The sequence below is a fragment of the Macaca fascicularis genome, chromosome 1, assembly GCF_037993035.2.
Source record: "Macaca fascicularis isolate 582-1 chromosome 1, T2T-MFA8v1.1".
Classification (NCBI taxonomy): Eukaryota; Metazoa; Chordata; class Mammalia; order Primates; family Cercopithecidae; genus Macaca; species Macaca fascicularis.
In genome coordinates this window covers 213,436,130-213,450,666 of record NC_088375.1, presented here as the reverse complement: position 1 = coordinate 213,450,666, position 14,537 = coordinate 213,436,130, and the positions used below count along the sequence as shown (strand labels likewise).

Here is a 14,537-nt window from a genome sequence, read left to right as displayed (position 1 = left end):
AATGTCCCCGACCCTGGCTGAGTAGACCAAAGAACGAAGGCTCTCCTGTGCCAGGCGTCTCTATTTCTTCTTTATAATCAAGGAGCTTTTCAATTACCGCATTTTCCTCTTTACAGAAAACCTCCCTCAATGTAAGAGGCTTATAATCTCCCATGTGTCCTAGGGGGCACCATTCTGAGACTGTCAGGGTCCCTGGTGAGAAGGCAGCACGTGCCGTAGGGGGCTGGGCACAGAGCTTGGCATGGAGCCTAGCTACTGAGGGGGAAGATTGGACAAAGGCCCCAGAGCTTTGCTTTCCCTGTCCTATTTCAATCCAAACCACTCAGGACTGACCACTCACGCATGGCTGCCTCTGGGCACAAGCCTTGTCTCAGACACTTAATATGTTGCGACTCAGCCACCATCTCTGTGGTCCCGATCACTGAGAAATGAAAGCTGGCTTTAAAAATCTGGCATCCAAGAAGGCCAGAGAACGAAAACATGGGTGGCACCACAGTAAACTCCAAATAATGCACGAGACTGCGGGTGGGGGAGGGAGGAAGAGTCCTAAAAATGGGAATGATGCCTCTTGGAAAGAACTCCCCGTCTCTGCCCACCCACTCTTTCCCAGTCAGATCAAATGGAAGAAAAACTGAGATAGGGCCTGCCCACCAGAGCAAGCAGAAGAAAACCCCAAAGCAGCAAGTCCTCAAGGTGTGCTGTCCACAGAGCAGCAGGTAAGGTCTAGGAAAGGCCGGCAAGGAGGGTGGGCTTCAGGGGTGGCTTGGAGCAGAGGACAGTTCCACTGTAAGCAGAGCAAGGCAGGATGAAGAGTGGCAGTAGGTGCCAGGGCACATGCATCAGGGAAGGGCCAGAGGCCCCTGTCTGGGCGGGAGGCTGCCAAGCCGGTGCAGCAGACATGGCAGAGACTACTGGGGGACCCACCCTGGGGTTAGAGGTTTTTGGATCATGAATGTGAAGAAGTCCCTGTTTTGAGGACAAAGAAGCCTGAAGGTGGGGACAGTACAGGTCAAACCAAAGTAATAAAAAGAGCTCTCCCCGAAGGGGCCATGGGAAAACTTCTAGCAGATTCCGAAGTAGCTGTTCTTTTTTCCTTACTGAGGATGTACCATGTGGGCCACTGTGGGACACAGTGGTAAGATGGCCAGAGCCCTGCTCTCAGGGAGCTACAACAGTCTAGCACTAATTAGGTTGATTCATTTGTGGGGGATGGAGTGGTTTTAGGTACAGACATAAAATCCTGCCCGGCCCTAACTCTGGCTTCCAGTACAGGAAATAAACAGTACACTCTAGTTCCAGTACTCAGTCTAGTACGACTTGGAGCCTCCTTCATCCAGAGAACCAGAGACATGCTGTGGATGAGTGAGAAGATGCTACAAAAACTCCAGACAAACCAACCAAAGAGGCAGCTCAGAGACTAATAAAACAAGAAAAGTCCTGAGAGGTAGTCCTGTTTGGTGGCTTTCCAAATGTACTGCCTGGAGCTTCCTCAAGGGAGTAGGTGAGTGTGGGAGGAGGCCCCACTATCTCCTTCCACGGAGTTCATGTTTGACAACTTCTACACATCCCACTTCCTTTCAGAGAGAACGCTGAGGCTCAAAAGGGGAACAGACTTGTCCAGGATCATAAAAGGAACTGGTTGCAGTTTAGCATTCCCTTGGTTACAAAACACCAGAGCACCAGGGAAAGGAAAACCCAGATAGAACTGTGCGGAGGCCAGTGTGCCAGCAGGCAACAATCCAACCCAGGCAGTGGCTGCGTCGGCCTCCTGGCCTCCCTGGAGTGCATGCCCCACTTCCTGTGGCTGAGGGCCTGCCTTGCCTGGCAGCACTAATGCAGATTTGGAATTCAAGCAGCCATTCCAGCTGCTGTTATAAGGCTGGCTTCCTCCCTGTCCGAGAGCAATTTCACTTCAAAGGCCCTCCAAGTCCTTGAAAGCAGGGTGTTTTTTTTATTTCAGCATGTTGGGGAGAAACAGATGATGCCCTCTATTTGAGATCAATACAGTAATTATGTTGGACAAGCTCTTAGGGCTAACTTGAGGGGGAATTCATAGCCTCATGAATGAGGAGTGTGAAAGCACACGGAATGAGAAGGGCCAGGCTGCCACCCGCGCTTCGCTTGTGGGATGCAGCCCATTACACGGTAGGATCCCCTTCTGCAGCAACCTTGGTCTGGCCTCTGCTGGGTGAGACACAGCAGAGGCTCAATCTACTACAAGTTGGTGCAGGTCTCAATTCTAAAGTCAAACTAGGCCAGGCACAGTGGCTCACTCCTGTAATCCCAGTACTTTGGGAGGCCAAGGCGGGCAGATCACTTAAGGTCAGGAGTTTGAGACCAGCCTGACCAACATGGTAAAACCCCATGTCTACTAAAAATACAAAAATACTGGGTGCAGTGGCTCATGCCTGCAATCCCAGCACTTTGGGAGGCCGAGGAGGGCGGATCACAAGGTCAAGAGATCGACACCATCCTGGCCAACATGGTGGAAACCCTGTCTCTACTAAAAATACAAAAATGAGCTGGGCATGGTGGCATGTGCCGGAAGTCCCAGCTACTGGGGTGGCTGAGGCAGGAGAATCACTTGAACCCTGGAGGCAGAGGTTGCAGCACTGCACTCCAGCCTGGTGATAGAGCAAGACCTCACCTCAAAAAAAAAAAAAAAAAAAAAAAATTAGCCAGGCGTGGCGGCAGACATCTGTAATCCCAGCTACTCGGGAGGCTGAGGCACAAGAATCGCTTGGACCCAGGAGGCAGAGGTTGCACTGAGCCAAGACCGTGCCACTGTACTCCAGCCTGGGCAAGAGAACAAGACTCAGTCTCGAAAAATAAAATAAAATAAAATAAAGTTAAACCAATGTCACTTTGAAGAGGTCATATAACTCCTGGCAAGCCACAATTCTGCAACCTCCTCCTTCCTCATATCTAGTGAGTCTCAAGAGATACTTAAAACCTTACCATATGCAGGTATCTCACATGGTTAGTATCATGTATTTATTTGGTAACTGGTTCTATCATTTGTTGGGGGAGGGGAGACTTAAGAAATACCTGTTTCGCGTACTCTACCCTTGAACGATATTATTCACTAAGTGTCACCAGGTAAATAAATAATGAAAAACACAATTCTCGGACCAGGAAGTGACCTCTGAGCACCAGCCACAGGCCTCCACATGGCTTTGCTTCCCGGTGCCCGCAGAGCCCTGCCTCGGCAGCTCGAGACATCTGTTCCTGATATTCTTGGCAATGACGATCAAAACAACTGAAGCTGCCCCTTTGGGGCAGAAACTGCCCATCACTGAGACACAAATCTTCAACATGCATTCTAAGCGTGTTTCAAATACCTTTCAACATGACCCTGCAAGATAAACACCGAATCGAGAAGCCTTGCAGTTTGGCCATTGGCTTCATTATCCTTATGGGACAGAAGGAAAGATTATGCACCAGGATGGTAGAACACCTGTCTAGCTATCATTTTAGCTGGAAGGGCTTGAAGTAAAACGTAGTTTCTAAAGTTCTCAGAGAAGATGCTCCAGGTAGCCTGGCTATGTGGTTACAAGACCTCCTTTTGAAGACTTGCAGAAGAGATTCCAACAGCATTTCCTCAGAAAGGCAACCGTTTTTCTAAATACAAAGAAAAATCCAAAGCCTTTTGCCTCAACAATATTATTGCTTAATCCTCTGAGTGTAGTAAACAAAAATGGCAAATACTGTTACTTTTAGAGATGAAGAAATTAAGGTAAAGCAAGATTAAGTCACTTTTCTTAGTTACAAGGTAAATGGTGACATTATCTGTAACACAGGTGGTCCAACTTCTACAACTCCACACTTTCAACACCTGCCTGTATGTTTATGTGCTATCTGGATAGCTAGCGGACTTCATAGCCCAATTAACGTCAGAAGGGGGAAAAAAAATCCAAGGTTTGGGATATATGGGATGGAGAAGTGGTTTTTGTCTTCCAATGAGACTGTCTACCTGGCACACAGGACCTGACACAGAAATGTTGCTCAGGGAAATCAACAAAGTGCTATTTTACGAATGTTTATAATTTATACTTTAATGAAAAATAGAGGGTTCCAATAATGTTGATAATCAAATCCCCAGCCAGTATTTCTGCCCATAGAATGTCTAGGAGATGGGTGTGTGGGGGGGGGGTGTGGGGGGGAGAGTGATGCCAGCTTTCAGAATGAGAAATGTTGTTGACAAAACCCTGTACTCTGGGGTGGGGGTGGGAGTATGGGATGTTATCATAGATGTGCACTTTTTTTTTTTTTTTTTTGTGACAGGGTCTCACTCTGTCGCCCAAGCTGAGTGCAGTGGTGTGATCACAGCTCACCGCAGCCTCGACCTCCTGGGGTCAAGCAATTATCTTGCCTCGGTCTCCTGAGTAGCTGGGGCCACTGGCGTACCTGGCTAGTTTTTGTTTTATTATAGAGATGAAGTCTCACTATGTTGCTCAGGCTGGGAAAATCTTCGTAAAATGCAAACGCTGGCTTTTCATCTGCATGCACTGTGTTCGCAGTCCCCTGCAACACTGAACGAGCTGAGGACTAAAGTGCCCGAGAGAAAGGATATGATTCTGCCCCACGATTCTGTAACAGGAAAGACAGGCTTTCCTGCTCATTTCGCTTCAGCAGTTTGTTTAGACAGAGATAAATCATCGCCTGGGTTTTTAAAACAGGTTATTCAACCTGAGCATTAGATTCCAATATTAACCAGAGTCTGATGAGCAGATCTATGACCACACGGACCAACCAAAAGGACATTTAAAATAACTGAAAAATTCACTCTGGATTATGATTCCACAGAAATAAAAGGACATTCATATCTTTTTAATTTGGCCGGAAGGTTAACAGTAATTCTAAACAATAGAGTTCATAAATACACAGAAAGATACTTACTCCCCAGGAAATGAAGACACCCAAATGCAGCCTATTTCAGTTCGTGGTGACAATCTGTACCAGTGTAGTATGTTGTACACATCCGTTTGAGATTAAAGAATGGTCAGAAATATAAAAGGGAAAAGACCCAAGCTTCATTATACCTTGTACAGGAGACTAATCTAATATAAAAAAGTACACATGCACAGCATTAGAACCCCAACACAAAGAGTCTCTGAACTTTTCACAGTCCAGAAGGCAAATGGACTCCATCTATTCGTAATTACAGAAACGAGAATCGGGCTTTAGATTATACCCTTTACCTGTACAGGGAAGTACAAAGTGAGAAGGGTGGCAATGCAAAGCCATTCAATACAAGCATACGTGTCTTTGCAACTCTGCCTACTATGGGTGGGAGAGGCCCCAGTCCAGGATTTCTAAGAGCACAGGAATGGCCTGTGGATGCAGATTCCGATTCAGTGGGTCTAGGGCCTGATCTCCTGCCTTTGTAATAAAGCTTCATAGTGTCGCTGGAGCGGCTGGGCTGCAGTTACTTTGAGCAGTGCCGGCAGAACAAGGCAAGTTGTCAGAGCAGGAGGAAGACGACCCTGAGCTACTCACTTGGGGTCTACCCCACCCCTTGGCAGAGGTAATAAAGAAGCCAGTACTCAAGAGCAGGTACCAGCCTGAAAGATTTACAAAAGGCTGTTATTTTGTAGCACTGCAGGAGGAAAAAATACCCAAGTAACAAATTTCAAAACTGTTATCAACAGCAAATTGGGGAAAATGTATCAGATTTCTGGGGGCTACTAACATGTTTATGTCAATCCCCAAAAAGAACGTTCTCTGGCCAACAAGCTTCTTTGTAAGGAAAAGGAAGCCGCTTCATCAAGCATTATGTGAACTTGTATAAAAGTCTTTACCTTGAGAAAGAAGAAGTTTGTGTTATACTTTTAGGCTCCTGCATTCATTTCTTTGGAGCTAATAAAACAATGAGATCTAAAAATCAGGATCCATCAGCTCAAGTTCAAGTCCTTCACCTGTGCCAACCGCAAGACCAGAACAGCTGGTCTCTTGGTTCCGCTCCTAGGATGGCTTCTGAGGGGGGCTATGTGCAGCTCTCACCTTCTCCCACAGGCTCATTAGAGACCCCCTGCCTCCTCAGAGGGCACAGACTGAATACATTAGAAACACAGAGGGGAAACACAAACACGAAGTTAGAATTTTACTAAACAGCCATAATTACTCTGACAAAAGGAGCTATTCAAAAGGGATGCTGCCAAGGTTATTGGGTCTCAAACCACAATCTGCCTTCCCCATCCATTATCTGAGTTCAAATTTTCATGAAAGGGGGAAAACGCCTTGCACAAACCCAAGGCCAAGAAAAGTGTTAACAAGAGAGATGCCTAAGCTAGCATCTCAGCCACAAACTTATACATACGTACTCAACAGGAAAACTTTTTTTTTTTTAAAGGAAAAACTCCAGACTTAAGTTCAATTAAAAAAACCCTTCAATATTCTTAAGAATATTGCTTCGGTTACGTGTTGCTAAGAATGACAATCCTGAGTTGGATGGACAGCACATCCCCATCCATATACTCTTTTCCTTTTTTAAACAATAGGATCTAAGATATCCTCTCAGGGCATTTTGGAAGAATGCTTTCAAAAAGGGAACTGAGGTCCAAGAAACAGTGACATGGAGGACAGGAAGAACAAGTTTTATAGAAACCTTGTGTTATCCAAATGTACTTCAGTCTGATTTACGCTTCTGATAGGTAGGCAGATTTTTTATTTTCAAACGTGCCAGGTAAAATTCCCACTTTTGAATAACAGCAAAACCGGAAAAAGATGCTTTCACACGTAATAAATATTCTCCATCCTTTCTGAAATGCACCAAAGCAAAAAGCCTCTGAAGTCAAAAAATGAGACATAATTCCTTGCTCACTGCAGGAGACACGCAAGTGCCCCTCCTTTACCCAACACCAAGAGACCGACGGCCGGGCAGTGTAAGGCGGGTGGCGCTGCAGCTGACATGGAGGAGAGTCTAAATCTGAAGACACTTTTCCACACTTAGGACAAGTTCTTCACTTTCATGCTTTATTGAAAGTAGAATATGAATCAAAGACAGGCATTGGTAAGCAGGTTATGTCTCTAAAATTACTTTTCGTTCAGAGCAGAATGTTGTCTCATCTACTTGATACAATCCTTTATGGACCAACGCATCTGGTATGAAACTCGAGCAAGGAAATATAACAGAACTTTATTCCCTCCCACGACTATAAATCTCATATGTAAACATGATTTACTATTACTGCTACTAAACTTGTTCCGTCTTTACTTGCCCCCTCCCACCCACCACCCCCCTTAAATATAAAATTGGAAACATTTCCTTCAAGTCTGATGTCCATCAGTGCAATCTGCTTTATTTGACATAAGGCATTTGGGACAGTCACGTTTGAATCGATTTCTGCCTTTTGGAAGGGGCATGTAATGGTTTAATTCTTAAATCCACCTTTGCTTTAATGCCCTAACATGTCAAACTCCTCTTCCCCTCTGGTCATTTCTTAGCAGTCAGCAAGTATTCAAAGATTAATGTCCAAGAAGACCAGTACCTGGGAAAAGAAACACACGTGGAGGGATAGTTGTGAACTACAGATTAAAAGGTCATGGATTCCATTTACCAAGAACACATCATCAACAGGGAACATCCAATTTAATAAATGGACACAGCAGCACCTTGGTGTGGGAGGATAAGACAAAATACCAGCAGACTCCAGGCTCTACGCTAAATCACATTTCTGTTGAAAGCCATGTGCTTCCTAAGTGTATCTTCACACAAACTAACCAGATTTTATTGATGCTTTCATTTAATGACCGTTTTTCTTTTTTGAGACAGTTTCACTCTTGTTGCCCAGGCTAGAGTGCAATGGTGCAATCTTGGCTCACTGCAACCTTCACCTCCCAGGTTCAAGCAATTCTCCTGTCTCAGCCTCCCAAGTCGCTGGGATTACAGGTGCATGCCACCACGCCTGGCTAATTTTTGTATTTTTAGTAGAGACGGGGTTTCACCATGTTGGCCAGACTGGTCTCGAACTCCTGACCTCAAGTGACCCACCTGACTCGACCTCCCAAAGTGCTGGGATTACAGGCGTGAGCCACCATGCCCAGCCAGTGACCATTTTTCATAAAGACATTTTTTGCTTTGTTTTGACCCATCAGGAGTCCCTTTGTAGTGGTAACATGCAGACAACAAAGCTGCAGCAAGAGGAAAACTTTATTTCGGCCAGTAGATTTGTCTCTTATTTGCTTTAGCAAGGAATACCTGGTATGTGATTCAAAGTCATTCCTTAGCAAAATCACAGCCTGCCATGGGCTTCTGGAGTAGCCGGCAAAGAATCAAGACAGCAACAGGAAAATCCTAAAACGTCAAAGGTCTGTATCTGATGACTTCTTGAATATTATCGGTGTGCACAACTACATGGCCCAGATGTAGTACGAGCACCACCGTGTCTCCTCTTGAAGTAATAATACAACAAATGCCTTAATGCTAAGTGATTAATTAAATCTTTTCACTGAACCTGATAAAATCTGACAAATTCTTGTACCACTAATTCTTAATAGTTACACACAAACTGTTTTGCTCTAGGAGGGGACTTGATAGGAAGAACTGGGAAAAGGTTAAAAATAAATCTCGAAATGCCACTAGCTAATTTCCCAACCTCCCATAAAATGAGAAAGGGAAGGCCAAATGGACATCTGGCAAGAAACAGTTCTCACACACAGGCCCCAGATGAGGCCCCATCTGAGGCTTGAGTGTTGAAAAAGATAATGAAGAAGCTTGAATAAGAAATGCATTTAACTAAAATTAATTTTAGTCATGAGACTCAGATTGGATTAAAATTTAAAAATCAAATTATAGCCTTCGCTTTAATAGAAAATTACAGGATGACTCTGACATTCATGAACAAAACATGACAAATGTAACTTACCTTTAAACCCTTCTTCTGGCATACAAACTGAAAAAAAGAAAAAAAGTAATTCTAAATTGAAAAGATTGTCGTGACAGACAGTAATAAGATCACTTCAATGCTTAAAGACAAAGTTTAAAATAACTTTTGATTATCTTAGTCACCTGTAATAATCATCTTTGAAGTTATGGATGTTATTAATCTCAGAACAATCTTTGTTTCTGTTTTTATCAAAGCAATACATATGCATCATTTAAAAAGTCAAATACTGACAGGACAAGGTTTGTAACTGGGGCACACCTTGTGCACGACTCTAGGAGTGGCCTGGGGGGAAGCCACGTAGATGACTCCTCCAGACTTGTGTCTCTCGGCCTCCTCCTCCCATTCCCAAGTTCTGGAAGGAGTCACTTTTGACTCTCATAGCAGCTTCTTCTGGTGTTTAGCCTATTTCTAAATAACATGCTTTTCATAATTTTGTTTATTTACTCTTTTTTTTTTTTTTGAGAGGGAATCTAGCTCTGTCGCCCAGGCTGGAGTGCAGCGGCATGATCTCAGCTCACTGCAACCAGTGCTTCCTCGGTTCAAGCAATTCTCCTGCCTCAGCCTCCCAAGTAGCTGGGATTACAGGCACCTGCTACCATGCCTGGCTAAATTTTGTATTTTTAGTAGAGACAGGGTTTCACCATGTTGGCCAAGCCGGTCTTGAACTCTTGACCTCAAGTGATCCACCCGCCTCGGCCTCCCAAAGTGATTACAGGAGTGGGCCATCATGCCCGGCCTACTTCACAATTTTAGATAAAATCTAATAAATTCTTCAGTGAATGATACAAACAGCCGTTTCACCGCTTACATAGCACCTGCCCCTAACCCAGCCTCCTGATGACGTGGTGTTTGTTGTTGTTAAGCCAGTCTCCAGAGCTGGCATTACTTTTTACTCCATTAATACTGGTCACAGTAGAATGCCTTCGTGCACCTTGGTTTTATTTCCTATGTGGTATGACTTGGTCTTTCTGGGCTTAGTAACTACTGAATTACTGATGTGTTTCATTTTCTCTGTATTTATCTCCAATTCACATGTAAATTCTTAAAGACTTGTAACCTCTTGAAGACAGTCATCATCACTTCCACTTTTCCTTGTGGCATCCCTTCCTGAAGCTCGTGTCCCACCACTCCAATATGGATCAGGTGGTCTTCGCTGCCTGCTGAAGAACAGCAGTTCTGAGACTTCCCTCACCATCTTCTAGGGCATCTTATCCTAGGCTGTCCCCTATTTACTGGGTCCACTGTTGATTTCTTTCTTGATTTAATGTTTAAGAAAAAGAACACATCCTCACACAGTATCTTGGCAGATGGTGCATGACAGATCAATCTTTTGAGGCCTTATATATGTTCAAGTGGCTATCAGGTGTGAGGGTTACAGAATTCTAGATTGGAACTCGCTTTCCCTCAGATCTCGTGGGCACTGCTCCATTATCTCGTCTTCCTGACTTCATCCTGTGAATTCGACTGGCTTTCCCTCCTACTTCTAGATGCTTTCCTGACCGTCTTACCCTTAGTTTTTTACTTACTGTATCAAACCCAGGGTGCAATCATTTTTTACATTTCCATGAACTCTTTTCTATGCTCCAAATGTTCCTTTTATATAGTTCCTCTTCCTATTGTTTGCTTTTTTTTTTTTTTTTGGCCATTATTTATAGGTTATTTTCCAGCTTTCTTATGCTTCCTATGCTATTTCCTCGACAAATTTTGGTCCCAGGCTTTCATTCCTCAACTATCTGGCTGCTCATATCTACCTAAGTATGAGGTACTAAAAAGATTTCTGGGCCGGGTGCAGTGGTTCACGCCTGTCATCTCAGCAAATTGGGAGGCTGAGGCAGGCAGATCATGAGGTCAGGAGTTCTAGAGCAGCCTGGACAACATAGTGAAACCCTGTCCCTACTAAAAATACAAAAATTAGCTGGGCATGGTGGCAGGCGCCTGTAGTCCCAGCTACTCGGGAGGCTGAGGCAGAAGAATCGCTTGAACCCAGGAGGGGGAGATTGCAGTGAGCTGAGATCGCGCCACTGCATTCCAGCTTGGGCAACAGTGAGATTCCATCTTGGGGGGAAAAAAAAAGATGTCTGAAATCTCTGTTCAGTGGGCAATGGTGGGATTGACTAAAGGGTGCCTGGGACATGAACCAGCTTTAAAAAAAATACAAACAAGGCCAGGTTCAATAGCTCATATCTGTAATCCCAGCACTTTGGGATGCCGAGATGGGCGGATCATCTGAGGACAGAAATTTGAGACCAGCCTGGCCAATACAGTGAAACCCCGTCTCTACCAAAAATACAAAAGTTAGCCAGGCATGGTGGCACATGCCTATAGCCCCAGCTACCCAGGAGGCTGAGCTAGGAGAATCACTTGAACCCCGGAGGCAGTGTGAGCCATACTGCACTCTAGCCTGGGTGACAGAACAAGGCTCCATCTCAAAAAAAATAAAAAATAAAAACCAAACATAATATTTGTACATATTTATGGGGAACAGGTGATATTTTGACATATGCATACAATGTATAATGATCACATCAGGGTATTTAGTATATCCATCACCTTGAATATTATTTCGTCTTTTTTGAGACAGGGTCTCAATCTGTCACCCAGGCTTAAGTGTAGTGGCATGATTACAGCCCACTGCAGCCTCCAACTCCTGGGCTCAAGCAATCCACCCACCTCAGCCTCCCAAGTATCTGAGACCACAGGTGCAAGCCACCATGCCTGGCTTTTTAAAATTTGTAGTAGAGACAGGGTCTCACTATGTTGCCCAGGCTGGTCTTGAACTCTTGGGGCTCAAGTGATCCACTGCGCCCGGCCTATCATTTCTTTGTGTTGGGAACATTGCACTATCTTTTCTTCTAGCTCTTTTGAAATATACAACATATCACCCTACTGTGCTATCGAACACCAGAACTTATTCCTTCTATCAAATTCTATGTTTGTACCCATTAACAAACCTCCCTTCATACAGCCCCTTTCCCACCCACTCATAACTATCATTCTACAGCCACAAGATCAGCTTTTTTAGCTCCTACGTATGAGAAAATATAGTATTGTCTTTCTGAGCCTGGCTTATTTCACTTAACATAATTTCCTCCAGTTTCATCCATGTTGCTGCAAATGACAGGATTTCATTTTTTTAATCGCTGAGTAATAGTATCCCATTGTATGTGTACATATAAATATAACATATCTTATCATTGCATCTACTGATGGACATGTAGGTTGATTCCATACCTTGGCTGTTGTGAACAGTGCTGCAATAAACATGAGACTGCAGATATCCTTTTGATACGCTGATTTCTTTTCCTTTGGATAAATACCACTAGTGGGATTGCTGGATCATATGGCAGTTATATTTTTAGTTTTCTGAGAAACTTCCATACTGTTTTCCATAATGGCTGTACTAATTTACATTCCCACCAACAGTGTATAAGAGTTCCCTTTTCTCTGCATCCTAGTTACATGTTATTGTCTTTTTGATAACAGCCATGCTAACTGGGATAAGGTGGTATCTCACTGTGATTCTGATTTGAATTTCCCTGATGATTAGTGATGCTGAGCATCTTTCATACACCTATTGGCCATGTTTATGTCTTCTTTTGAGAAACATCTATTCAGGTCCATTGCCTACTTTTTAATGAGATTATATTTTCTCCCATTCTACAGGTTGTCTCCTCAACTCTGCTGATTATTTCCTTTGCTGTGCAGAAGCTTTTTAGTTTAATATAGTCCATCTCGTTATTTTTGGTTTTGTTCCCTGTGCTTTGAGGTCTCAGCTAAAATCTCTGTCTAGATCAATGTTTGACAGCATTTCCCCCATATTGAATTCTAGCAATTTCATAGTTTCAAGTCTTACATTTAAGTCTTTAATCCATTTTTAGTTGATTTTAACATATAGTGAGAGACGGAGGTCTGGTCTCATTTTTCTGCATATGGATATCCAGTTTTCCCAGCAAAATTTATTGAAGAGGGTGCCCTTTCCCCAAGGTATGTTCTTGGTGCTGTTGTCATGAATTAGTTGGCTGTAAATACATGAATTTATGTTTGGATTCTTTATTCTGTTCCACTGTCCTATGTTTTTATACCAACACCATGCTGTTTAGGTTACCATAGCTTTGTAGTATATTTTGAAACCAGGTAGCATGATGCCTCCAGCTTTGTTCTTTTTGTTGAGGATTAAGATTTGGCTATTCAGGGTCTTTTGTGCTTCCATATGAATTTTAGGATTGTGTTTTTCTATTTCTGTGAGGAATTGGTATTTTGATAGGGACTGCATTTAATCTGTAGATTACTTTGGGTAATATGGTTAATTTTAACAATATTAATTTTTCTGATCCATGAGCACAGGATGTCTTTCCATTTGTTTGTGTCTTTCAATTTCTTACATTAGTGTTTTGTAGTTTTCCTTGTAGAAGTGTTTCACATTCTTGGTTAAATTTATTCCTAGGTATTTAATCTTAATTTTTTTGTAGCTATTATTATTGGAATTGCTTTCTTTTTTTTTTTTTTTTTTTTGAGATGGAGTCTCTCTGTCATCCAGGCTAGAGAGTGCAGTGGTGTGATCTTGGCTCACTGCAACTTCCACCCGCTGGGTTCAAGCAATTCTCCTGCCTCAGCCTCCCTAATAACTGGGATTACAGGCATGCGCTACCATGCCTGGTTAATTTTTGTAATTTCAGTAGAGAAGGGGTTTCACCATGTTGGCAGGGTGGTCACGAACTCCTGACTTCAACTGATCCACTTGCCTCGCTCTCCCAAAGTGCTGGGATTACAGGCATGAGCCACTGCACCCAGCCACTCTCTTGATTTCTTTTTCAGCTAGTTCTTATTGGTGTATAGTAATGCTGCTATAATTTTTGTATGTTGATTTTTGTTAGGTGAACATGATAATCACTACACTATAGAAACTCACTTTGTACACTGATTTTTGTATCCTGCAATTTTACTGAATGTTTATCAGTTGTTGTAAGAGTATTTTCATGGCATCTTTAGGTTTTTCTACATATATAACTTAATGTCGGCCTGGCACAGTGGCTCATGCCTGTAATCCTACCATTCTGGGAGGCCCAGGTGGCCGGATCACAGGGGGTCAGGAGTTCGAGATCAGCCTGGCCAATATGGGAAATCCTCATCTCTAGTAAAAATACAAAAATTAGCTGGGTGTCATGGCACATGCCTGTAGTCCCATCTACTCAGGAGTCTGAGGCACAAAAATTACTTGAACCCAGGAGGTGGTGGTTGCAGTGAGCTAAGATCGTGCCACTGTACTCCAGCCTGGGCAACAGAGACAGACTCTATTTAAAAAAAAGAAAAAAAAGCATGTCATCTGCCAAGAGGGACTATTTAATTTTCTCTTTTCCAATTTTGCATGCTTTTTATTTATTTCTCTTGCCTAATTGCTTTTGCTAGGACTTCCAATACTATGTTGAATAAGAGTGATGAAAATGGCTCTCCTTGTCTATTGCAGTTCTTAGAGGAAAGGCTTTAAGCTTTTCGCCATTAAGTATGATGTCAGCTGTGGGTTTCTCACATATGGCCTTTATTATATTGAGGTATGTTCCTTCTGTACTTAATTTGTTGAGAGTTTTACCATGAAGGGATGCTGAATTTTATCAAATGCTTTTTCTTTGTCTATTAAGATGATCATATGAT

The 14,537-nt window shown here is 43.2% G+C and overlaps 1 protein-coding gene across 24 annotated transcripts in view; it reads right to left on the bottom strand.

Annotated features, from left to right (window-relative positions):
* Positions 1–6,953: 6,953 nt before the first annotated feature.
* USP48 (ubiquitin specific peptidase 48) overlaps positions 6,954–14,537 on the bottom strand; it is a 105,322-nt gene continuing 97,738 nt past the window's right edge. For 12 of the 24 annotated variants that reach the window (XR_012424811.1, XR_012424799.1, XR_012424803.1 and 9 more), the window contains 2 exons: positions 8,868–8,894; positions 6,954–7,490 (listed from right to left, as the gene is read on the bottom strand). Coding sequence is in view for 20 of the 24 variants with exons in the window: in XM_015441195.4 (XP_015296681.1) it covers positions 7,468–7,490; positions 8,868–8,894 (50 nt within the window). In the remaining 4 variants the exon portion in view is untranslated. Of the gene's footprint in view, positions 7,491–8,200; positions 8,297–8,867; positions 8,895–14,537 lie in introns of all 24 variants that reach the window. The other 12 variants (XM_074017677.1, XM_074017683.1, XM_015441189.4 and 9 more) reach the window with 2 other exon arrangements.